Below are 26,779 nucleotides of genomic sequence, written 5' to 3' on the forward strand. Positions count from 1 at the left end.
GGGGGGGGGGGGGGGGGGGGAGGGGGGGGCGGAAGAGGGGAACAAAACACAAAAAATTAAGATACGTGAATTACCCATGATGTGGAATCACTTAACACTAATGTATATTCTCTAGGGATCACATTTATCTAAAAAGTCATCATGGTAAGTAAAAAAAGAAAAAAAGTAGTACCTTAAAAAGTATGTATAAATAAATAAATAAATACATAAATACATCAGTAAATAAAAAGTTTTTAAAGAACTTAATAAAAACCATGGCTGCTGATTTAGTAATCCACTATTAAATGAGGTTTAAGGTCTAGTTTCCTGGGAAACTCCTAACTTTTTCCCTTCTTCTCCCTCCTCCTACTAGCATTTTCTCCAGAAACAAGAAAAATTCAAAAGCTGCTGAAAGGCAATGGAAAGTTTTATTCAGAAGCTTAAAAATTAGCTTCTTACAAGTTTTGCCAGAATGTTTCTGCCAAGGTTAAAAACTCTGAATCAAAGCAAAGACAAATATCATAAAATGATGACAATGTGAGTGAGAACAGATAAAAAGGTTACATGAGAAAAACATCATGATAGGATAGAATAATTTATCTATAAGTTATCCATATCTTAATATAAAGTGGAATAATTTAAGAATGGTTTAGCATCTCATTATGAATTGCCTTGAAAACAACCCAATATACAAAGATCCTCCACCATCTCCCATCAAACTCCCTTAAAGGGTCATTCTGACTAACCAATAATGGGAAAGAAATGGACTAAGAAAAATGTAAAAAAAAAAAAAAAAGTATACTGGAATAGTGGTTTGTGTGTATTTTGCAAAATCAAAGACACCACTGTTTCTAGAAATCACTGATATTATAAATTTCAACCACTTGCCTCAAGTTTCTGCTCATAGCCTAACACTTCCAGCCAGACTGAGTTCACTAAGACCGGGTATAGGTGTAATACTACATTAAACCATATTCTACTGGGTACAGTAACCTTCTTTAATTTCTTTTTTGCCTAACCTACTATCAAAAGTGAAGTGCTGTATACTTAACCACAAAAATGAAGCCATAACAAGATAGATTCATTTGATTAGTAACTTTTCATTGATTTTAAGGAGGTTCATAAAAACCTATACTAAAGTAAAATTTTGCAAACATATGTAACCATAAGCCAAATTTTCTTAAATTTTTTGTTTCACTACATTTTATCTATTCCAGGTCACCTTTTTTTAATGTTGATTTTTTGAGAGACAGAGTGTGAGCGGGAGAAGGGCAGAGAGAGAGGGAGACAGAAATCAAAGTAGGCTCCAGGCTCTGAGCTGTCAGTACAGAGCCCAACACAGGGCTCGAACCCATAAACTGTGAAATCATGACCTGAGCCGAAGTCAGATTCTTAACCCACTGAGCCAAGCGCCCCTCTAGGTCACTTATACAAACCACTTTAAAATGAAAAACTAAAAGTCATAGTTTCACTCTCTTCCCTCAAATTTCAACTTAAAAAAACAAAACAAAACCTATAAACATGAAAAAGTCAAAAAAGCCAATTACAAAAAAGGAAGTATGTCTCAAATAACACAGGCCACTTTTAATGCTTTAAGATGCTTAAACAAAGAAATCAAGAAAATGTTCAGTAAGGTTACAGAGCGCATCTCCAGGCTAGACTACAGGCCAAAATTCACTTTACTTGTAGTAAGAAAAAGTGGGAACAGAGGTTTGGGCTATCTACAACAGTGACACTCTTACCCATCCAAGGTAAAACATTTAAATATTGGGATTGCAAATAACATCCAATCAGAAATAATGTGTTAGAAAACTATAAGGAAACGAGGTAGCTAATTCCAGATGGTCAGAAGTAAAACATAGCACTGGCTTCCTCATGTAGAGGTATGCTATGTAGGCACTTTGACCACCAATATGTGAAAAATCAGGCTTCAGAGTGTTAACCATTTCATATGGCATTGGCAAGTGCATCCATACTTCATACCAAGAAATATGTAGGCATATTTATGACATTTTGATTTTAGTTTATATATTAAATACAACTTTATGAATTACCTAACAGCTTAAAAGACCTAGGAGCGATATATATCAAGTTTTTGTGGGATGTATGTGTGTTTAAAGAGAAGGCAGATTATAATGCCTTAGAATTACTGAACTAGGAGGTAGTTTGCCAATTCTGACAAACTTTCCACTATCTTTAAATACAGAAACTATTCCCTGGTAAATCTTCCAGTTTAGTTAAGAAATCACATTACCATAACCACCTCAATCCCTAAAGTTAAATTTTAGTTTTCATAATGTCAAGTAGAAGTCTATAATAATCTGCTGTCTACTCATTCCTGTCCAAATGCTATTAAAATTTCTCTGGTCCCCAAAACCAAGAGCACACTGCATACACTGTATGATAGCTAACTTGACAATAAATTTTTTAAAAAAATTATTTTTCTCTGAGAACTTCAAGGAAAAAAAATATTTTTAAAAAATGTGTATCTGTAATATTTATAAGAAATAAGGTCTTATAAACAATCATTTTCTGTTGATCAAATAAAAGTCACAACAACTTCTACCGTCCTGTATGTGCTATTCATGAGATGAATTTTTTAAAAAGTCCAGCAGTTCAATATACTGTTATTTTTTCTTTTTTCTTAAACCATCTTAACCATTTTTAAGTGAATAGTTCCACAGTGGTAAATACATTCACATTATTGTGCAACAGAGCTCCAGAATTCTTTCAAATTGCAAAACTGAAATGTTATAACCTGTTAAACAATTCCCCATTTCCCTTTCTTCCCAACCCTGGTCACCACTGGTTTTTATTTTTTTAAAAATCTTCCTTTTTAAAGACCATGACTTTATAAGATTAAAAAAAAAAAATCAAACCCAAAGCAAATAATAATCATCATTTCCAGTGGAAACCAAAATTGACCATGAAATTCAAGTATACTGCCATCTACAACCTACATCAAAAATGAAACAAGCACAAGACCTTATTTAAACACCCTAATAAATCAACTTCCAAATTTTGTTGAAGAAAATACTTACTTCACAAAATCTTTGAAAAATAAGTTTAAAATTGTTATCAACCTAGAGGAGTAACTCATCTGTGTTATATTTGGAGCTTTACCATTAATTAGATTGAATTAATAAAGTAGTTCTCCATTAGAATAAATCTTTCCTTTACATAACAGTCTCCTTTGGGGTGCCTGGGTGGCTCAGGTCATGATCTCACAGTTCGTGAATTCGAGCCCCACATCAGGCCCTGTGCTGACAGCTCAAAGCATGGAGCCTGCTTCAGATTTTGCGTCTCCCTCTCTCTCTGTCCCTCTCTCACTCACACACTCTGTCTCTCTTGCTCTCAAAAATACACATTTAAAAAAAAAAAAGTCTCCTCTGATGAGAAAATTTGTTTCTAATGTTTCTTGCCCCTTCTTCAGACAAATAAAAACAGTGGGGTTTCACTGATGCAAAATGTCATACAGTTGATTATGAAACGTTTAATTGGGAAACTGTCTAGCGATGATAAAACTTAAATCTTAAAAAGAATGAAGGTTTAATGATGATAATAAACTGAAAACTCTTTGGGAAAACTGCCCTTCCTGAAGAAACTATTCAATAAGCTATTTTTATTTAAAATTCCAATCTAATGACTAGAACAAAAGCCAAGACAATTGGTCTATGGTTACCAGTTGAACTGATAAGTTAGAGGACTTGAAAAGGTTACTCCTGCCAGGTATAAATGAAACATTTTCATGATCATCCACTCTTTTTTTCTGTTTGTTTCTTTTTAAGTAGGCTCCATACCCAATGTGGACCTTGAACTCACATCCCTGAGATCAAGAGTCACACATCTGCCAGGCGCCCCTCATGATCATCTACTGTAACAAGACCAGGAAATGTTTCTGAAAATAAAACTTTAAAAGGCAATTTCAAATATTTTTTTGAAAATTCCCAAAACACACTAAATCATTTTCCATATTCATATGCGTCTAATAATCTGCATGTTATTTTAACGATTACCCAAACATACTAAAATTCCTCTATCTCCATTACAAAGCCAAAAAACAAGAATAAAGACAAAATCTTGGAGTAAAGACAAAAATAACTTTTTTTGTTTCACCTTACCTTTCAAAGTGAATATTAATTGTAAGGGTGATGGCAATAGTCATCACTCCATAAAAGTTATTATCACTGAACTATATACATGTATGTAATCTGACCCCACTTCTCATGTATAATCAGTTACTCCTGCTACATATAAACAAAAATACTAAGCATATACAAATACCAATGTTTACAACCTTTTAAACCTCAAATACTATTGAAACTTAACATCGGTCCTGAACAATATAACACTGCAATCAGCAGACGCTTCAGACTTCAGAGAAAACATTTACTGTGTACCAGAGTAGTGTGTACTATGCTACAAAAAAACCAAAAACTCTCCCTATACTGACATGGTCTTATTTTAATCTAAAGGCAAAATGCTTCTTTCCTATCAACTAAACTGCTGTAGATTTTAATACAATCTATGTTGGGAAATAACTACCCTCAATTCTCTAAAATCATCTTCTACCACTATCCTTTCAGTCCACTCCAGCCACTGAAGGCTTACCTGTAAGTTCCTCAAACATACTAAGTAAACACTCCTCTCGGGGTCTTTACTCTTTGCCCAAAACGCTCTTCCCCAACTTCATCCAAGTATCTGCTCAAAAAGCCTTATTTGTTCACTTCCTATAAATTAGTAATTCCCAATCAACCGCCACTCCCTTTCCCTACACTCCTGTGTTTTGCCCCCAAACTATTTAACACCAACTATTTTTTATTTGCCTATTGTCTCTTTTTCACTCCCCTAAAATACAGGTCTGAGAGAGCAGACTTTATTTTACTCACACGGCTGTATTCTCAGTGCCTAGGACAGTGCCTGGCATGTAAGTGATATTCGATAAATATTTACGGAATAAGTAAACTAATGAATGAGCAGCAAGGATTTATATTCATTTGTACAGCTGAAGTTCAGAGTGGTTAGATCTTACATTTCATAAAATGCATAGAGCTTGTAAATAAAAAAAATAGTATGACAGCATACAGATCTCCTAACTTTGTCTACAGATGGCTACATTTAGATCAGGCACCCATGCCATGTCCAGTTCTCTACAACCAGAAAACTAAGATGGCACAGTGAGGACAGAGCTCTACACACAAAGGCTGCTGAACTGCAAAAACTCCTGAAAAGAGACAGTACAAATGGCACACACATTTCTTAGCTTGTGTAGTCTACATTTCATGTGCATATTCTCTTATAATCATACTTATCCTTCACTGGAGGAAAAAAAAAAAAAAAAAAGAAATCCTCCCCTATAGCAACTGCCTTCACCAGCAATATAGCTTATCATGTCACTTTAAAAGAATTTAAAAAAAAAGAAAAAGAAAATCTCTAGTGAATAGTAATCACTCTAGAAAGAATATCTAACTGGAGGTATTACTAGTATCCATTCTCTTTTTAAAACTCTTTGAGAGTTTATGCAAGATCTGACAGATGGAAGAAGGAAATGGCCCACTCACTCAACAAATAATTATTATCCACGTTCTATAAGATAACTTCAAGAAATAATTCAAACCACACGGGATGTGTTTGTGTGTGCTGTGTAGGATGGTGCTTCTAAAAAATCCTATATAAAAACCCCAAAATATAAAACTTCTTTACAAAAGAAAGGCACAACTGAATTTTGAAGATGATGTTATCAAAGAAGTGATTGATCTAGAATTATTTCAAAAATAGAGTCAAAAATGCTTCAACTAGATACTAGCCGTAAGTATTTATTACCATCAGGCAACTTTTTTAAGATTTCATTTTTTGTTGTTTTGTTTTTTCTATTTCATTTATTTTTATTCTTTGTTTCTAGTTTTTTATTTATTTTTTATTTTTTTTTCAACGTTTATTTATTTTTGGGACAGAGAGAGACAGAGCATGAACGGGGGAGGGGCAGAGAGAGAGGGAGACACAGAATCTGAAACAGGCTCCAGGCTCTGAGCCATCAGCCCAGAGCCCGACCCGGGGCTTGAACTCACGGACCGCGAGATCGTGACCTGGCTGAAGTCGGACGCTTAACCGACTGCGCCACCGAGGCGCCCCGTCTAGTTTTTTATTTAAATTCTTGTTAGTTAACATATAGCATAATATTCGTTTCAGAAGCAAAATTTAGTGATTCACCACTTACGTATAACACCCAATGCTCTTCACATCAAGTGCCCTTCTTAATACCCATCACTCATTTAGCCCATCCCCCTACCCACCTCCCCTCCAGCAACCCTCAGTTTTTTCTCTATAGTTAAGAGTCTCCGGGAGCCTGGGTGGCTCAGTATATTAAGTGCCTGACTCTTGCTTCAGCTCAGGTCACAGTTCTCACAGTTCTCATGGTTCTGAGTTTGAGCCCTACATCAGGCTCTGTGCTAACAGCAGGGAGGCTGCTTGGGATTCTCTAGCTCTCCCTCTCTTTCTGCCCCTCCCCAACTTGCAAGGTCTCTGTCTGTCTCTCTCAAAATAAATAAATAAACTTAAAAAAAAAAGTCTCTTTTATGGTTTGCCTCCCTCTCTTTAAAGATTTTACTATTTTTAAGTAATCTCTACACCTGACATGGGGCTCGAATTTACAATCCCAAGAACAAGAGTCACATGCTCCACCAACTGAGCCAGCCAGGTACCCCATGATAAGGTAACTTTTATTATTATTAGAGAACTTTCACAAAGTTCTTACTATGAGCCAGGTACATTACATGTATTACTTTATTTAATTCAACAGCGCTATGATTTAAATATTTTACATCCATTGGACAGTTGAAGAACCTGGGTATATATATATAAATCTGTTAATTTCAAATATATATATTTGAACAAATACATATATCTGTTAATTTCAGAGCTAGGAGTCACATGCACACACTAAGAGCTTGCACTTAGTAACTACACTAAACAGCATGTTAAACACTGTTCACTAAAATTATAATCTTAAAATGTTATGTTGGGAGAAAGTATGAACCCTACAAAAAAAAAAATCACTGTAAAAAAGTCAATAAAAAATACAATGCTAGTATATTAGCTTAGGTAATAAAATATTCATAGATGTTTGACCATTCATTACTATATGATCGTAATTGCCTAAAGTGTTCTTTAAGGCTAAAAATTAATTATTATTAGGTTACTTTATTTAATTTTTTTAATGTTTATTTATTTTGGAGAGATTGACAGAGACAGAGCATGAATGGGGGAGGGGCAGAGAAAGAGGGAGACAGAGAATCTGAAGCAGGCTCCAGGCTCTGAGCTGTCAGCACAGAGCCTGATGTTGGACTCGAACTTGTGAACTGCGAGATCATGACCCAAGCAGAAGTTGGATGCCCAGACGACTGAGTCACACAGGCGCCCCAGGTTACTTAAATGTTAAGATAATATCATCAAGAAAACTGTATCTAAAATTTTATACTAGTGCATTCTTTTATCATACTTAATGTACTACGGATAATCCGTAAGTTGGTTGTAAAGCATGATTTTGTAAACATAACCCAAAACTCACAGGAAAGCTCATTCTTGTCTTGAATTTATAAAAAAAACTAATCTAAATATGAAGTATGAAGTTACACCATTTACGAAGGCACTGTCATTTATTACTGCAGACTTACATTTATATGATAGCAATGACACTCTCAGTGTATCCATTACCAATGTGTCTACTAAAGTATCAACAGGCAACTGCTCTTATTAGATGTTAACCCTACCCAAGTAACCTCTCTGAAAGATTCAGAAATGAAAAACATTAAATCTTATAAACTCCCTCCACTTAAGATAATTAAAGGTCACAAAACGTAACTTTTGACCTTGGGTGCTTCAACCAACCAACAGCTAAAGCATTCTTTTTAAAAATAGATACATTTTAAAACCTTTTTCAGCTCAACATATGGGACCTAGAATAAACATCCTAACACTCACTTTATCTCTGAGGCATACTCTAACAAAAGTGTTAATCAACATAATTTGTAAACAACTCTTCAGTGTGTATGCAACATTTCTTTATTAAAATAGAAGAGGTCATAACATCACAAGGAAATGAAAACAGAAGCCATCTGGGCAACAAGCTGCTTCTTACAGTGATAAAAAAATTAAAAGAACACAAAACAGAAAAAATGTAATCAGTGAGTAAATAACAATGAAAAAATAACAATGTATATGCTGTAACAATAAATAACTTTTCAAAACAAACATATTGAGTATTTTACTTCGGAAGAGTCACTTTGGCAGGGTGTACAGTTATTCCTTTTTTTTTTTTTTTTTTTTTACCAAAACCAATTTATAAAACACACCAATTTGGGGTGCCTGGGTGGCTCCGTCAGTTAAGCACATTGGGCTCTGTGCTAACAGCTCAGAGCCTGGAGCCTGCTTTGGATTCTGTGTCTCACTATCTCTCTCTGTCCCCCCCGCACTCACACGCACGTGTGCTCGCTCTCTCTCTCTCTCAAAAATAAATAAAAATATTTTTAAATAAATGAATAAAACATATCACTTTGTAGATATGGTAAGGTCACAATAGTTAGTAACCCACTCTCTCTAGCTCAGCTCTAATCCAAAGGAATCAGGATCCGCTAAAATCCCCAAGAGTGGTCCTATGATTGCTTCCAATGCTATCCTCCTCAAGCACCCTGAACCTCCTCGTCTCTCATTCTGACACTAGATGCACCTCATCTCACTCCACTTTCCTCCTTGCTCACTGCACTGTGGCCACACTAGCCTCTTTTCTATCCCCTGAACACACCAAGCTTTCCTGTCTCAAGGTTTTTGCACTTCCCATTCTCTGTCTGCAATACTGTCCTCCTGGCTCTTCCCATGACTGGCTTATTCCTTAAGTCAATGTCACCTCCTCAGTCAGAAGGACCTTTCTTGACCCCCAATTTAAAGTAAAACCCTTGGGGCACCTGGGTGGCTCAGTCAGTTAAGTGTCTGACTTCAGCTCAGGTCATGATCTCATGGTTGGTGAATTCTACCTCTCCATCAGACTTGCTGCGGTCAGCACAGAGCCCACTTTGGATCCTCTGTCCCCCTGTCTCTCTGGCCACCCCCACTCTCAAAATAAACATTTAAAAATAAAGTAAAACCCTTACCACCCCAGACACTCAACCTTTTTCCCCAATTATTCCCTAGCATATCGCCTTATTAATTTACATTGCTTATTTATTTATATACTTTGAGTTACCAGTCCCATTTACTAGAATATGAGGTCCACAACACAAAGGACTTCGTTTTGCTTATCACTGTATTTTCAGTATCTAGGCCAGTACTGAGCACACAGCAGATGCTCAATAATGATAATGAAAAAATAACTCCAAGTCCAGAAGTTGGTATGGCAAATTCTGCCTGCCACTGCCTCTTCTTGTGTCTCCTCCATGGATTCTACAGATCCTCCTCTAGAAGTTCCCTGCTATCCTAACACAGGTTACATGGTCAACACACATTATTGTGTTCTCTTCCTGATCTGATTACATGTAAGTCCTCTCCTATGCCTAAGCTCCTTCACATATTTCATATCACGTTCTGTGTGCCTTTATGTTAGAAAATAGAGAACGACCCTCTGTACCCAAAGCCTAGTACACAGTAAGAATCAATAAATAGGTGTGGAATCACTCCTTGCCATCTCTGGACTCTGGCACAAATCACTCAGGAGAGAGGCAGTGCTAGAAGATGATACCAAGAGGATATACCCTGCTATACCATGAATTTACCCATCTCTCATAAAAGATAACAAAAATAACAAAAATCTCCAGAGACTATGCTTGAATACACTCAATTATCTGTTTCCTAAATTCCTTGCCATGAGGTTCCTTGATCTTTCACACAAACAGCACACACCCATACACACACCCCTGCCCTCTTCAGCTCTGCTAACCTCCACGTATGTCCAGACAAGCCTCAATTTACACATGTACAAAGCATAAGCCAGTTTTAGTTTTCTTTCTCTTTCTCTTTTGTTTAAAAATTTCAAACAGTACAAAAGCATACAGAGAAAACACTGATGGTTCCATTAAGCCCACTGCTCAGAGCAGCTTCTAAACCCCACACTATCCAGTCATACAAAAATAAGCTTCCTGACTTAATAACGATACTTTTGCACTGGTCTTAATAGATCAGTTCTGAGAGTCGCACATAAGGAGACATTTAAAAACTTCTAAAAGCATGTGCCCAAGGGTGTGAAGACAGAGGCAAAGTGCCATGAGAGAAACATTTGAAGAAATGGCTTCCTACAGAATATCCACAAGACTCCAAGGGAAATACAACTCGGTCACTATTTGAAAGGCTGTTATCCTTTGTTGTGCATAGCACTAAAGGAGAGAAGCAGAATCATCGGGTCAAAGTTACAGAAAACAAATTCTGACTGGCACAGAGAAAGACTGTACCTTGGGAGGCAGGGGGTTATCACATGATGTAACCCCTGGGACATTTCCTAGAAAGTCAAAGCCTAACTAGAACTAAAAACAAGGAACACCAGGGGCGCCTGGGTGGCTCAGTCAGTTAAGCGTCCGACTTCGGCTCAGGTCACGATCTCGCGGTCCGTGAGTTCGAGCCCCGCGTCGGGCTCGCTCTGGGCTGATGGCTCAGAGCCTGGAGCCTGCTTCCGATTCTGTGTCTCCCTCTCTCTCTGCCCCTCCCCCGTTCATGCTCCGTCTCTCTCTGTCTCAAAAATAAATAAAAAACGTTAAAAAAAAAAAAAAACAAGGAACACCAAAATGCTTCATCAGTTAATTCTATCAATTATGTACATTAACAGACAAATATATAGGAAACTTGATTGAGATTGCAACCCGGCTTCCCATCTGTCCTCTATTATCATTATGATCATCAGTCAACAGCTAATGAACACAAATTGGGAATTCCAGCATGATCTTGAGTAAATAAGACTCACAGTGTAAGGGGTTTTTTTCCTGGTAAGAGAGTTTACAATTTAACAAAGTATATGACCTATTTATATGTACTTACACTATACTGCTGTGAAACCTAATATGAAGACCAAAAGTCTGTAGTATTCTCTGGTTCATGGGATTAAAAAAACTGTAACAAGTTCTTTTTAACATGTTACCACTTTGATTTAGCAATGAGGTATAAAATAAAACCAAGTATAGTCAAAAATTCCTAAAAAAGTCTTTGGTAAATTTAACATTATTAACTTTTATTGTATTAAAATATTATAATTAGTATATCAACTTAAATCCTCTAACTCTTTGTCACAAAGATACTTAAACATTGTAAACAGGGGTGCCTGGGTAGCTCATTCGGTTGAGTATTCAACTCTTGATTTCCACTCAGATCATGATCTCACAGTTCATGAGATCAAGCCCCATGCGTCTGGCTCCACGTGGACCCCACGTGGGATTCTCTCTCTCCCTCTCTCTTTGCCCCTCCCCTGCTCAGGGCATTGTGCTCTCTCTCTCTCTCAAAATAAATAGAAAAGCTTCAAAAAAAAAAAAAAACTAATAAAACATTGTAAACAGAACTAAACTCTGATTGTCATTTATTTACAAAAATAATTTGACCTATGGTGATTGAACTCTGAAAACTGAGACAAGACTGATGGTTGAAGAAAAGTCGATCTACCACGCTGTTTAGTCAAGGACAGTTATAATGTAACTTAGCCTCAGCCTTTTTGCTGAAATGACCTAACAAAAGGTCTACAGTAAAAATGTTTTCTAAAAAAGCAATACCATACATGGTTCCCAAATATTAGTGTACAAAATGGAACACAAAAGGTAGATGAGAAATATCCAGACAGCATGTAAGAATCCTTAAACATCCTGAATTCAAAGTCCAGGGCCTGAAATCTACATTTGTAAAATTTCTTAGATTGGCTTTGATAATCACTTTGGAAAGCAGTCATTTTTTTTTTTTTTAATAATCTCAGTTATTCCCATTTATACAAGTCTTTGATTCTCCAGCATGTATTGTCTCTTTAAGAAATACACACATGGGAGAGAGAAGGAGAAGGAGGAGGAGGCGGAGGAGGAGGAGGTGGAGGAGGAGGCGGAGGAGGAGGAGGAGGAGGAGGAGAAGAAGAAGAAGAAGAAGAAGAAGAAGAAGAAGAAGAAGAAGAAGAAGAAGAAGAAACAACACATTCACGAACTTGGCCGTCAGTAGTTAAAACTGTCATCTATTCCCAGAAAAGAGAGAACCTGGTTAAAAAAAGCATTATTACTACTCCGTTTGATTTCAAATCCTAAGCCTAATCAATTACCATCTGTGTAACTCTGGGCATGTTATTTAACTTCTTCCTCCCTCAGTTTCTTCATCTATAAATCAGAGATTTAAAATCATACTTCCTCAGTGGGTCATTATGAGGATTAAATACTGGAACATGAGGAAAACACTTACAGCAGGGCCTAGACAATAACACGGGCTCAATAAATGTCAGCATATTTACATTGCTATTGTTATTACTATTTAATATAGAAAAGAAAGGAGACCCAAGCAAGTTGGAGTAGTCAAAAATTTGGAAGAGCACCTGGTAAATGAATGTGCTTTGAAAGATAGGTAGAACTTTAGAGGTAAGAAGAAAACAAAGGTAGTAAGCACAAAAAATTAAGAGACCAAAAAATTAAGGACCAAAAAATTAAGGTTAAAAATGGGCATTTTGGACCATAAACTCAGCTGTATTAAGTGGGCCCATTTATATGCAGCCTGAATGCCAGGCAGAGGAATATAGCAATAACTCAACAGTTAACAGGAAGCTCTTAACAGTTTTTATTTTTATTTATTTATTTTTTTAAATCTTTATTTATTTTTTTTTTGAAAGAAAGACAGAGTGTGAACAGGGGAGAAGCAGAGAGAGAGGGAACACAGAATCCAAAGCAGGCCCCAAGCCCTGAGCTATCAGCACAGAGCCCGACGCAGGGCTCGAACTCACGAACCATGAGATAATAACCTGAGCCGAAGTCAGATGCTCAACCGACTGAGCCACCCAGGTGCCCCTGTTAACAGTTTTTAAATAGGACAATAATGCATTGAATGCAGGATTTCAGAATTCCTGGTTGGGCAACTTGCCAGTCTGAATATGAAGAACCAAACTACAAGGGTATAAACCACTGATGAAGTTTGGAAACATGTGTCTACTAAAATATTGAATATCACTCTGAGAATTGGATACCAATAACTAGAATCTTCCAGAATGGACAGTTATATACAAAAAGAAATGCCTACTATAAAAAGACCAGAAGAATTATTTGTAGAATATTTATAAGTTAAGTAGCATAGAGATACTTCAAGAGAATGTTCAAAATCATGACAATGACATGCATAATAATGCTTTTATCTTTGTATAAACTTCTTTCTCTAGAACATCTCTAAGGGTTCCAATTTAAGGGATAAAGCATTTGTTTTCTAAAGGACATTTGTCTTCCACTACCTTTTCCCAAGAAGAAAAATACCTTCAGAACATACCCACAACCACCTCCAGCCAACATTATACAACCTTACTAATTTTTTTTTTAATTTTGCTACCTATAAAAGTTAAAATCTCAGAAATCATTTGTGAAATCCTGAGCTAATAACTGGGATCCTCAACAGAACCAAATCACAACACTTAAGTCCCTGACAGAACTAACGGTAAATGGCATTCAGTTGTTAATGTCATTAAAATAAAATTTTAGTAAATCAAAATTTACCCAAGACAATCATCAAGAAGAAAAATGGCCACTGTTAAATCAATTTTTGGATTCTGGAAAAAGATGTTTAACAAGTCATAGAATTCAAATAACCAATAGTACAAATTCTTATCTAGTTCCAAATTCTTCTCATCATATATTTTTCAAAGATTTTATTTTTAAGTACTCTCTGTGCCCAACGTGGGACTTGAACCTACGACCCTGAGATGAAGAGTTGCACGCTCCAGCGACTGAGCCAGCCAGGTGGCCCTCTTCTCATCATATTTAAAAATTTATAGCAACACACTAAAGGGAAATTCCACATCCCTCCTTTAACCACATAAAATACAAACATCCCTGGCATCCTTACTCTTTTTTGTCACCAAGGTTACCAACACACACAGTCTGCTGTTTAAACCAAGGTAAAATGAAGAAATCTATTGTTAGTATGCCTTCACAATGCCTGACTCACTATGCTATGGAACACTTAACACTTCAGTTAAGCTCTACTGGCCAATAAAGGTTGATAATGAAAACACAGTGAGTCTGCTAGGGGTGAATTTTACTGTGTCTGAGGGCCATACTGAACAGCTCATAATGGCCAGTCTCCTTGTTACATCATTTAAAGGGAGCTAGAGAAGAGCAGGATTTGAAATCCCACAATATATCAGGCTCCAGGAGAAACTCTAGAAGTAACAACCTCGAATCTATTAAATGTGATCTGCTTAAACTTTCCAGAAAGTCTACGGCAGGGCAATATGCCAAAAACCGTTCAAGAAAAAACAAGCAAAATATTTCACCATGTAATTGGAAGTAATATGTTAACAATGAGAGGAAATCCATTTGGAAATAGGAAATAAATTTTTTAAAAAACAGGAAATAAATGATAAAGGTAACTATTAATCAAAACTGCATGACAAAACTCAGACTATCATCCCTAGAAACTAATGGTATCATTTACAGAAGAGCAGCACATTTTTTATTTCATATGTTCATGCAAAATGGGAAATAATGAACCACTTAAAAACAAAATCCTCAGTAGAATACTTGTGATTAAGTCCTATAAAAAAGAGAAAAGTGGAAATAGGCCCATCTGATTAGAAAAGATCAAAGGCTGTTGAAACATGGGCTAGTGAAAGTATGAGGAAACCAGCATTCTCATATTGTGGGCAGGAGTGCCTCCATAGAGATATTTGGCACTATCAATCAAAATCATTAATATACATAGCCCTTTGACTCAGCAATTCCATTTCTAGGAATTTATCTGATAGATACGTTCACATATATGCAACGTATATAAATGCAAAAATTACACTGCGGTGTCAGTAAAACACAAGAAACAACTTGTCAATAGGAAACAGTTAAATAAATCATGACCTATCAATAGGAAACAGTTAAATAAATCATGACCAATCCAAACAATGCAGCTTTATATAAAAAGAATAAAGATATATTTATTAATTTGGGGTTGAGTGGAAAAAAATGCCAAAAAATATATAGTTTTTAAGGATACAATTTGTGTTGAAAAGGAGGGTGGAAAGGATATATATGTATTTACATGCATCTATATAGATCATTTCTGAAAGTATACACAAGAAAATGTTAGCACTGGTTGCTTCCAGAAGAGGAAATGAATGGCGGGAAAAATGAGACTCTCCTTTACATGCTATTGTATCTTTGGAACTTCAAACCCTATGAATATATTACCTAAAAAGAAGCATAAATTAACCAAATTTTAAAGGCAGGAAGGGGTGAAGGGTTAAGAAGATTGCCTGAGTACCAAATGTTACCCAGTAAATAAGTGCTCCACTGTGGCCTTTTTTAAATTGTCTCTTTTCTCCACCTAATGTGGCTCTTTTCCATTTCCTCCTGTTAACTTTCCCAGTCCATTTTGCTCTTTCATGTAGGCCTATCATGAACATGGGCTGTAACTATCTAGTCCTGCTGGGAGTACTAAACGCCAAAGAGGTTGATAGACTTTGTTCCATTAATCATCACATAAAAAGGGCAACATCAACAGCTGTCAAAGAAATGCTTACTTACCAAGGGTAGATAACACCACTCATGTAAAACAAGAAAAAAATGAGGTGGGGAAAGATAGTGAAGTGAACATATGGTTTCATTAATATTATAAAAAATTCTTCCAAAACTAACTTTGCCTTTAATGTTTATTTATTTTTGAGAGAGGGAGACAGTCAGTTGGGGGGAGGGGCAAAGAGAGCCGCAAACAGAGGATCCGAAGCTGGCTCCCAGCTGAGAGCAGAGAAACCAATGCAGGGCTCTCAAACTCAAAGAAGTGTGAGACATGACCTGAGCTGAATTCAGAGGCTTAACTGAGTCACCCAGGAGCCCTCCAAACCGAACTTTAAACACTCATTCAATACTGTCTGCTTTGTATATTCTAAATAGTTTATTACCAAAAAAAAAAAGAAAAATCTTCATTAAAACAGAGTACCTGTGCTAGAAAAGTTACTTTCCCACTTTTGTAATTTAACAACCAAACCTGCATTCCCAACAGGGCTACTGAGTGGCTGTGCACATAGAATACCTAAGTTAAGAGTCACCAAGGTCACTACATTAACTGCTTCAATTTTTTCTCTTTTCATTTCCTTATGTCATTTATTTACAAATGCATACAAAAATTGATATTTCACACGCTAGGGTCTCGTCCTGTCATGTTTTATATTATATAGTATTATACAGCCAATACTTCTATATCTCAGAAATTTAAATAAAGGCTTAGAGTCTCACCTACTAAAACTGAACGTAATTATCCCTTACAAGACACCAAAGAAACAACCCCTTTTTTGTCCAGAGCGATGTTTGCTTCTAGATTACCTAACTGATACCAGAGTTTTTCCTCCATGCAGTTGTAACTGGGGGCCACAAGGCTCATGGTATATGAGAATCTGGGTAAGAACTACTGCAGAAAGGATATTTTGGATGAAGACAACCAGTTAACTATGAATTCACACTGCAACCTGACCAACAACTATCATAAAGAAACATTGTTTGCCTTGAAAGTTCTCAAAAATAACTGAAAATAAGTCCACAGTCTTCAATATTCTCAGTTTAAGTAGATATTATATCTGATCGATGAGTAGGTGAACAAGTTACCTAAAAATCTCCTTTACTTAGGTTTAGCGTTCTTACTTCGTCTACTCTCTACAATATTGTTTCCTCCATCAGACACAGATAGCCTACAGACCAGTAAAATTCCTCTTACTTTAACAAAGAACCTTCCAAAATGCCTAACATTCATTAAAACTAAAAAAATCAAGCTCCACTTTTCTAAAACTACTTATTTACAACAAAACATAGTGATAAGATTTTTCATTTCTTTACAAATAACAACCCAGAAAAACATCTTCAGAATTATCTGGAGATTCTTTACCCTTGTCACGACAATGATAGAAAATTACCACACAGAAAAAAATAGGTCTCTGTGCCTCACACACAAGGTAATTAATACTTTTAAAGCAGAAGGTGACCATACATGTGAAATATACATTATGCAGTTATACATACTAAATCATTAACTTTCCAACTTGGCATAACGACAGGGTAGTTGGAAGGGAATGTAAAAGAAAATACCCAACAGCTTAAAATTAACAATGGGCCCATTTATTCAAGGTAGGATGGTTCTCCCATTTCAGCCTGAGAGGACTGAAAGTCTCTTTCTGTCCCCCTCTAGGAGGGAAACTCTGCAGCTGGTCTGTCTGGAGAATCACTCAACTATATTCACAGCTTTGCTCAGGGTCAAGCAATGGCCAAGAAAAGTCTTCGTCTTCACTTTGCACTGAAAACCAACACAGAGAAATGTTGACTTTGAGATGTTCAAATTTCATCCTTCAAGGATCATTTCAATTAATTTCTCCTGTAGGAAGCTGACCCCACAAATACAAAAGATCTATACCTACTGAAACTGAGAAACACTTATCTGTATCTTCGTAACTGTATCAATTATCCTTTTGTGAAGGTCTTATGACCATGTCTAGTACTGTACTTATTTCTTTTCTCCCCAACCACTGTAATGCCCAACACTTTGCATCTTCTTAAAAGGCTTCCAGGAAGTATTCCTATAACTGCTGAATGGATGAATTCTTAGAAAAATATTTCACAGCTTTTTTTTCTGTTCTGTCTTATACTCCCAAGCAGAGGTCCACACTCCAGAAAATAGTAAATTTCTTCTGCTTTTCAAATCCAACTAAAATCGTATCTGAGCTGGTAACAACTAATCTTCCCCTAACTCTTGAGAATCAAAATCATTACTACTATCTGTATTAAATTATCTGACCTCATTCTTACCTGCTAATGAAACAACGTAGATGTGTTTATGGAGAACTGGGAGAACATCTTCAGGAAATCCAAATACTGACACTTAAGGAAAAAACTCTAACATCATAAATCAGAAAGCAACACACAGCAGAGTACTGCAACTTCAGGATGCCATACTTAAAATATATCATCCTTCCTGTAATTCCATCATGAGGAACATCAATTTGCCAAGATACGGCCTTGAATTGTGCAAGAAGTCTCCTATTTCTTCTTATAAAATATACTGGCAAAGACCAATAACCCACACCGCTACAATGAAACCCGTCCCCACATTCCGTGGCTTGAAGGCAATTTCATAAATACAGGGTCATAAAAAGTCCTGTAGCCAGCACTCCATTTTAAAAATAGGAAACTGAAGACAATGACATATGATTATACAGTTACAGCAATCTGAAGATCTTTTTAAAAGTCTGCAGGAATTACCAATCTTGTCTTAGAAAACCACCTACTAAAAAAGAATGCAAAAATCATACAATATAGATAATGGGCAAATTTGTGTGAAATGTTAAAATTATATAATGTGCACGCTTTAATACACAAAGTCATATTCAGCACATTCATATGCTAGTAACAACAAAATCTCAAAACAGAATGTTGAAGTCCTAGCCAATGGCCTATTTGTCACAAATACATCTGCTGTCACAGAGCCCCAATGTTATAGGGGGCCATAAACAGCCCTGTGAAGTTCAACACAGCCAACACCTAACCAGAGGAAAACTGTCTACTTTTGAACTCTAAACATAAACATGCAGGTTCCTAGCTAAGCACACACTTGTGATTTTTTTTTTCTTTTCAAATTCTAATAAACTCTAAGTAAAAAATATATACATAACTCCTACATTACCCACAATTATGGGGGATTTGATATTTCAAGTCTCTAAACAATTTTTTCTTTTAATTTTATGATATTATTGTAAAAAGTAACAACTGAAAGAGTACTACGTGCCAGACCTTGCTAAGAATTTCATATATACTATTAAAATAAGAGAATCATTAAATTATATGTTTCAAGGCATGCTTTCAAGTTTTAATTACTTCTTGATACTATTCATTAAACAACCCAGTGACCACAGAAATATATCCCAATAATTTGACATAATTAAAGCAGAATACAACCAGAGAACTAAGTAAGATGAGGTATAACATTACTAATCTCACTACAATATAAATTAGTTATTAGGAGCACATCTTTATTAGGCAGTACTACTAGGCATGTTTAAACTGAACCACACAAAGGGTTAAAAATAACCACAATGAAGGCCAACAGCCTAGCAGCACAGTTGAGCCAAAATTCCCTTCCCTCCTCCCCTCCCCTTCCCATCCTCTCCAGTCCAGAATGAATTGCATGCCCCACTGCACAAGGCCCAAAAAGGTCACAGGAGATGGCAGAGACTTTTGTAAGAGAACAGAAATAACTCAGCAGCTTTGTTACCGTGGTCTCTTTTAATCAGTATGTTCAAAATCCTTTAATTAGCACTCTGTCTACACAAGGAAAGCATTTCTTCTGTGCCAGAGGAGGGCACATATGTATGTACACAGTGTTCTGTTGTATCAGCATCACAACATGGAGCTAGGCCTCAAATTGTCTGCCAGGGAACCGAAGCACAGAAAATTCTTTTAAAAGCATGATACTATAAAATATACACATTCCATTTGCATTTCTATTACCAAACAACAAAGTGATGATTTAGTCTGTTTCATTAGGTGTCAATTTGTTTCTGGACTCTTTTCCCAACAAAAACACATGCATTTGAAACTAAACAGTAACTTTCGTTAGTCCGGTATCTATAAAGCAGGATATTCAAATTTAATATAAATAATGTTAACAGAACATAAAAACAAGACAATATTCAAATATCATTCCTGTCCTCAAAGGAGATCTTCAATAAGAGAAAAAAAACTTGCTTTGCTCAAACAGGAATAAATAACAAGACACATTTTCATATGGATGCTTTCCATTTAAAATTTCATCCAACCATAAAATCTTAAAACTTAGAGACTGGATTACATATATGTATTTCCTTGTAAACTCTGATTAACTGGAATCAAGACAGAAATTGGTGGTAAATTAAACTGTTTAAAAAAAAAGAAAGTTAACTGTTTAAAAAAATTCACAGCCAAGAAACAAGGAAAACTCCATTAGTAAACTGTATACTCTAGAGAGGTTTTTAAGTGTTGCAAACTTATTTTTAACTTTTCAACATCAAGTTGTACACATATATATTGTTGGAAGCAATATGTGTGTGTATATATATATATATTTATACATATATACATCTATAATTAAAACAATAAATTCCTAAATATTAGAGAAGCAATCTGATTAAAGAAACCATCTATTAGGGGCGCCTGGGTGGCTCAGTCGGTTAAGTGCCTGACTCTAGATTTCAGTTCAGGTCATGATCTCAAGGTTCGGGCTCCACACTTGGTGTATGTTGCTTGGCATTCTTTCTCTCCCTCTGTCTCTCTGCCCCTCCTCAGCTCTCTCTCTCTCTCAAAGTAAATAAATAAACTTAAAAAAAAAAAGAAGGGATGCCTGGATGGCTCAGTTGGTTAAGCATCCAACTTTGGCTCAGGTCATGATCTCATGGCTCATGAGTTCCAGCTCCATGTCAGGGACTGTGCTGACAGCTCACAGCCTGGGGCCTGCTTCAGATTCTGTGTCTTCCTCGTTCTCTGTCCCTCCCCCACTTGTGCTCTGTCTCTCTCTCTCAAAAATATACATGAAAGAAAGAAAGAAAGAAAGAAAGAAAGAAAGAAAGAAAGAAAGAAAGAACAATCTATAGATAAAATTTATTACTAGGGAAGTTGCATAGCATAACTGCTTGAAAGCCAGCTCTTCCACACCATCCATGTAAGCTCATAGCACAGTTTTGTACAACGGGAATAATACCACTACCTTGCAGGTTTACATGAGAATTAAATGAGATGATGCACGTAAAGCACCTGGCAAAAATCCAGGTTTGCTAGCAAGGCTGCTGGGGGCGGGGGCGGGGGCGGGGGCGGGGGGGGGGGGGGGGAGGAGGGTGGGGGCAGTGGTTCGGGGGAGTAAGTATTTTCATGCATTGCACAAAATTGTAAATTGGCACAACAATCAAAATTATATATGTGTGTATATACACACACACATATATATACATATATATACATACTTAACCCTTGAATAACATGGGGACTGGGGCACTGATTCCCCCATGCAGTCGAAAATCCATATAAAACTTGTGACTCCCCCAAAACTTAACTATACTAATAGCCTACTGTTCACTGAAAGCCTTACCAATAACATGAAGTCAACTAACATGTTGTATGTTATGTATACTGTATTCTTACAATACAGTAAACTGAAAAAAAAAATATAAAAATCATAGGGAAGACAAAATATATTTACTAGATGGTATATATATTTATTTTTTCAAAATTCCCATGTAAGTGGACCTACACAGTTCAAATCTGTGTTGTTCAAGGGTCAACTGTGTGTATATGCATGTACATAAAAAATTATGTATATATGGTATCCACTATAGCACTGTATATAACAGCAATACTGGAAATCATATAAATGCCTTTCAATGAAGCACTGGTCATATAAATGCTACTTCTCTACAAAAAAATCGTATATAGTTGTTTAAAAAAAAAAACTCTAGGGAAAATTCTCCATGGTAAATTAGAAAAAAGATACGTAACAGCATGTATACTATACTATCATATAAGTAAACGGGGAGTGGATATTCATATTTATTTGACTATGAAAAAAAAAGCCCCCTGGAATGTTGTAGAAGTAATTAATACCAATAATTATCCACTGGTGATAAAAGTCAAACAGTGACTGACACACAGTCAGGCCTCAAAAAACATCATCATCATCATCATCATCATCATCATCATCAAAATATATCCTCAAATTGGATACACAGAATATATTCAAACTAAATTCATAATGAAGTAAACAACCAAATCTCAATTATGTACAAGGTGACTATCTAAATAGGAGATCCAAGCCCTTCAATTCCTCTTCAAAGGTAAGTAGCTTTTGGCACTTTTACTGTTGGCTATCATCTTCACCAGAAAGTGAGCTGAGGAAATAACACCAAAAACAGTCATTTTATTCGGTACTGATCAACAGTTTTTAATTAGCTTTTGGAACTAAAAGAGACCATGAAAATCCCATAGTGCAACCTTCTAATATTACATATGAGGAAACGAAGGTCCAGAGAATTCTCCAAATTAGTGACAGTTCAAAGATTTGAAGTCTGCCCCCTAGTTAAATGCTTTCCATTATCCTTACTAATAGATGGAGGAAACTGAAAATAAGCTTAAGTGAAATCAATTATCCTTGCTAAATTCCCTCCCCACCGCATCCTTGATTATACATAACTAAGTTTGAGAAGATCAAATCCCATAAGCAATTGTGATGAGTACAGGTTATCCAGAGAACTCAACAACTCAGCCCTGAGGTTTCCAGGACTAAGCATCGAATGAACATCTGTAATAAAATCTGTGAAGTTTGCTTACATTAGAGATTGTCAGAGGCATGTTGAAATCCTTGCCACCTTGCAGCCGGAAACCCCAAGGAGCTGGGCCAACCAAGGACACACTGTAGTTGCTCATGGCTCTAACAGCTCAAAGTTCAATCCCAGAAAATGAAAGAAACTGTGAAAGAAAATTAGATGGTTAACAAAAAAGATTATTTGAAGCCCTATTACATATTTAAGTGTACTTAATATAAACTCAACTAAATTATGTTCAGTATTTTGTCTTGGGGGGGATGAGAAACTGTGAAGGATAAGTCTATACTAAGTTCTAAGGAAAGGAATCTATGAGCTAACATACAATTTCCGAACTGATGCCAATTTCCATAGTCTAAAAATTCCGTATCAGGATACACCTCTAGACTTGATCAGTTCTACAAACTGCTATAGTACAATTTGTGGCTTCTTGCATACAAACTTTAACTGAAAGTATTTTACAACACATCATTATATATAGGAGAAAGAACAAGAATTTATTTCAGGTTTAATTCAAAATGATTTTCCGCTTCCCTCTACCTCATACATTCTTTTGCCTGCAGTTGGCAAAAGTCCTTAAATTCTAAGCTACTTTCACATATGAAAAGTACTGGAAATCTGTAGACTCTCATTCATGCCTTCCACACACAACTTATTCTTTAAAATAAGTTGTTTTTTTAATGCACAAAACTCTTCTCTCCAATCATAAACTACAACTTGCATTGCCTCTTACAGGCACGTAGTGTTTCCCACGCTTAGAGTAATATTTACTTTTCTTTTAGACAGGCAATGATAGGTCATACTCCAGCACAATGATATTTCGGTGAGAAATGTTTTTTGTTTCATACACACCGTATTAGGCAAAGTAGAGAGTGAGCATTAAGCACACAGTGAATAAGACTGACTAAATGAGGGGGAATATAGGTTAATCTTAATGCATGAAAGGGAAGTAGAGCTTCAGAAAAGCAGCAGCACTTCGTGCAGTCTTCTTTGTTTTGCTGTAAGTGTGCTTATAAGGACTCGAATGGTTGTACTTTTATATGATAAAAAAAAGTGTGACCTCGAGTTTGGTATTGGTTGTTATGATGGTCATATGTGGGTGGGAGAAACTGGGAGGAATGGACATTTTCTAGAATGTAATCTAGGAAACCTATTACTTCCCTCTTTAAAAATATTAAAAATGTAACAAATGTAGAATTTAAAATTTTAAAACCACATTTAAAAAAAAAAGCTGTTTAAGACACACTTCCTTGGAAAAATCTGTGCTGTTTGATTTAATCACCACTTTATATTACCTGTCTAAATAATTTTCCATTTTTTTAACCCATTCAACACTGTGATTAATATTAATATTGGCAGACGTAGGTATTTAAACCATTGGGTATATTAAAAGCAAACAGATTACATCTTCTTATAATGGGAAAATGAGGGAAAACTTTCAAGTTAAGCCTGGTTCTTAAAAAAAAAAAATCAAACCACTGAAAATCTGCACTGTATCTACCTCATAAATGAAATGACCTTTTCCACTAGCATGGTAGTACACATTCAGCACTGATGCAATAAACACAGAGCACTAAAAAGACCCAACAGTCATGCCAGAAGTCAAACTGTTACATACACATGCACAACAAATAGTAGAAAGATAATAAAGCGTCACACACAGTTTAATCGCTTTCCCGCTATAATAAAAGATTTTCATAGAACTCGTAGAGAAAGACCGTTTTGACACTGGTATATCATACAAATCAGAAGTATGAGAAGCCAACTGGTATTTCAAAGGCAGCCTGCCCCCTCCTTTTTTAATCTTTAACTTGTATCAAGAGAAGAATGGGAAAGTTAGGTACAACTTCCTCTGGCTCCATTGTTCCCTACAAGAAAATGTATGTATATACGACGTATGTATGTTATATATCAAACTATGTGCACGCAACTTCCCTTTACTTGGCAGTTCCCTTCCTGACTTCTCCCATTTATTAAAATTTCTAGCACTGGCCCCACTATACAACTAGTGTCATTTAATTTCTGGTATTCTCCCTCTGTTAGCTTCATTTGCCTTAACCGTTCCGATCCCTAAGCAATGGTAGTATTATTATTGGCCTTTTCCAGGTCTCCTGCATCTGGTTACTAGTGCCCAAACTCTTACTAAAATACTAAGCAGGCAACAAATAATGAGCAGTCTATTCTGCTTTCAAACACGATGAAAATGTTGGAACTTCTGTATAGTTTGGGATTTTCTTTTAGGGAAAGTCTAAACAATATACCCTCGCCCTAGTACTTGGGAAGGAAGCTTCGTATTTCCCACACTTCTATCCCGGCTTCTCCGGTAAGTGGGAAGGAGGAAAGGAGAATTCAGAATGACAAGAAAGGTCTGAAATTAAAGGGCAATGTATCTTGAGATTCTCTTTTTCCCCAAATCGAGACGTAAGGGGGGTAGAGCCTGCGAACTAAAGCCACAGGAACTGGCCGAAAGCAGACAAGACAGTTCTCCAGCAGAGGTTCACGCCTAGTCCTGTTTGCCAAATAAGGCTCCCGAGCGGGCTATTTCCGTGGTAGGCAGGTCCGACGTCCTCACGGTCAGGAAGGCGGACTCGGGATAGGATCTGGCGATCACACCCTAGACCTGCCCTGCCCGACGCAGCCACGAATATTCTCCGGGCTCTGCCCTGTCCAAACGCCCTTCCTTTTTCCACTTATTGTCAAATGCACTGAAGTCACAGTCTTACGAAAGCCCCACAAGTATTGGTAAATCTGGCGATTATGATAGATTAAAAAAAAAAAAAAAACAGCTTTATTTCTGGTCGCGCCGATGTTTCCCCAACAGGTTACACAACTGTAAATATCCGCGGGGGAAATAAACACTTCTCAGTAGCGCGAAAGCAAACCAAAAATAACACGCCTTTCCCGCGTAGTGCAGCTCCCTACACCCCAAAGAGGTGCACGCAGGGCTGTACCCACACGCCGAGGTAGGTGCCCGGTGACTCCCGGCCAGCGGAGCCCCACGTCCCCGCCTCCGCCGCGCTCGCCCCGGCCGGCCCCGGCTCCGGGAACTTGCAGGGCTCGTCCTCTGGCGTCGCGCCCACTCCCGCGCCGCCCTTTCCCCAGCGCTCCTCTTCCCACGCGGCTCTCTCAACTCCGCCGCCCCAGAAAGCACCTGAGGAGCAGAATCGGGCAGGGCGCGCCCCCTCCTCCTCAGCTGGGCTTCCCTCCACGCACAGGGCGCAGAACCAGCGCCTCTCCCAGCCCGCACCGCGGGATATCACAGCCGCACATCCCCGCCCAGCAGCCGCTCACCTCGAGTCCGGCGTGGCGCTGCCTCCGCTTCAGACGAGCGCTGACAAGTGACTCCGGGTGCGTGCGCCGTCCCCACCGCCCGCGGGAACTTCCGCCTCCTCGCGCTCCCGGCCCCGCCCCCAGGCTGGGACACGCCCCCGGCCGGGCCGGGCAGCCCAGCGCGGGCGGAGTGGTGTGTGAAAGAGTCAGGCGTGCGGGCTTGCAGAGGCGAGCTGAAGCCAGCGCTGGGAGACAATTGAATTACCGAGTTTCGGTGGGAGTAGTCAGGGGATTTCGAGCAGTACCTGGCAAAGGTATGCTCCGCGTGTCTGTTTTGTAATGCGATGTATTTCTCTCTCCAGAAACTTTGAATTGGCAAGCAGTTGTTCTGGCTAAAAATAGAAGGGAGCTTTGGATAAATCCCTAGCTATGCAAGTTCAGCGGCTACTGCCTGATTTTTTGAGAGAGCTTTATGTGCCCTAAGAAGTGCAGCCCCTGAAGTTTGCATGTCAGGAGGGTAAAAATTGGTAATCCTGATACGTAGAAGTTAAATTCCATGATCGTACCAGAAGAGACATTGATAGAAAGAAACGGCCAAAAGCGTTTCAACCACTCTATCCTCATTATTTCCTGTGTCCAAATCAATAGCCCACTTGGCAGTTTCAGTAAAGTTGCTGGATTTAGACCACCACGGAATTTATTAATAAGCAAACGTAAATAATGTTCAGTGACCATATGGAAAGTAACATGTTGACTGTTTAAAACTGTGAATGGGTTGTAAGAAATGAAAAGGACAATTTTTAACCAAGGGAGATGTAAAGCAAGAATGAACTTCATAAGGTCCATGAATCCCCTAGAAGTACAGCCTTCTAGAGGAGAAGGGCGAATGCTCTTCTGATCAAAACCGTAGACACTTAACCATGTGGGCTATTGAACATTCGAAAAATGGCTACTGGGACTAGGGCACTGAATTTTTTTTGTGTTACATAATTTTAATTGACATTTAAAAACTGAAGC

General features: G+C 37.4%; 1 protein-coding gene and 1 long non-coding RNA gene across 9 annotated transcripts in view; both read right to left on the bottom strand.

The window, feature by feature from the left end:
• The window catches only part of PDLIM5 (PDZ and LIM domain 5), a 228,994-nt gene extending 203,122 nt beyond the window's left edge, over window positions 1-25,872 (bottom strand). For 7 of the 8 annotated variants that reach the window (XM_047855535.1, XM_047855534.1, XM_047855532.1 and 4 more), the window contains exons 1-2: window positions 25,784-25,872; window positions 22,500-22,637 (exon numbers count right to left, since the gene is read on the bottom strand). In XM_047855535.1, the coding sequence (XP_047711491.1) occupies window positions 22,500-22,595 (96 nt within the window). In that variant the 5' untranslated portion in view covers window positions 22,596-22,637; window positions 25,784-25,872. Of the gene's footprint in view, window positions 1-22,499; window positions 22,638-25,643; window positions 25,737-25,783 lie in introns of those variants that run through there. The other variant, XM_047855531.1, reaches the window with a different exon arrangement.
• LOC125163580 (uncharacterized) lies at window positions 17,252-18,033 on the bottom strand. Its single transcript, XR_007151506.1, has 2 exons — window positions 17,958-18,033; window positions 17,252-17,448 (listed from the first exon to the last, which is right to left on the bottom strand). It is a non-coding gene; the product is annotated as an uncharacterized LOC125163580 (long non-coding RNA).
• Window positions 25,873-26,779: the final 907 nt, after the last annotated feature.

The sequence above is a fragment of the Prionailurus viverrinus genome, chromosome B1 (genome assembly GCF_022837055.1).
Source record: "Prionailurus viverrinus isolate Anna chromosome B1, UM_Priviv_1.0, whole genome shotgun sequence".
NCBI classification, from domain to species: domain Eukaryota; kingdom Metazoa; phylum Chordata; class Mammalia; order Carnivora; family Felidae; genus Prionailurus; species Prionailurus viverrinus.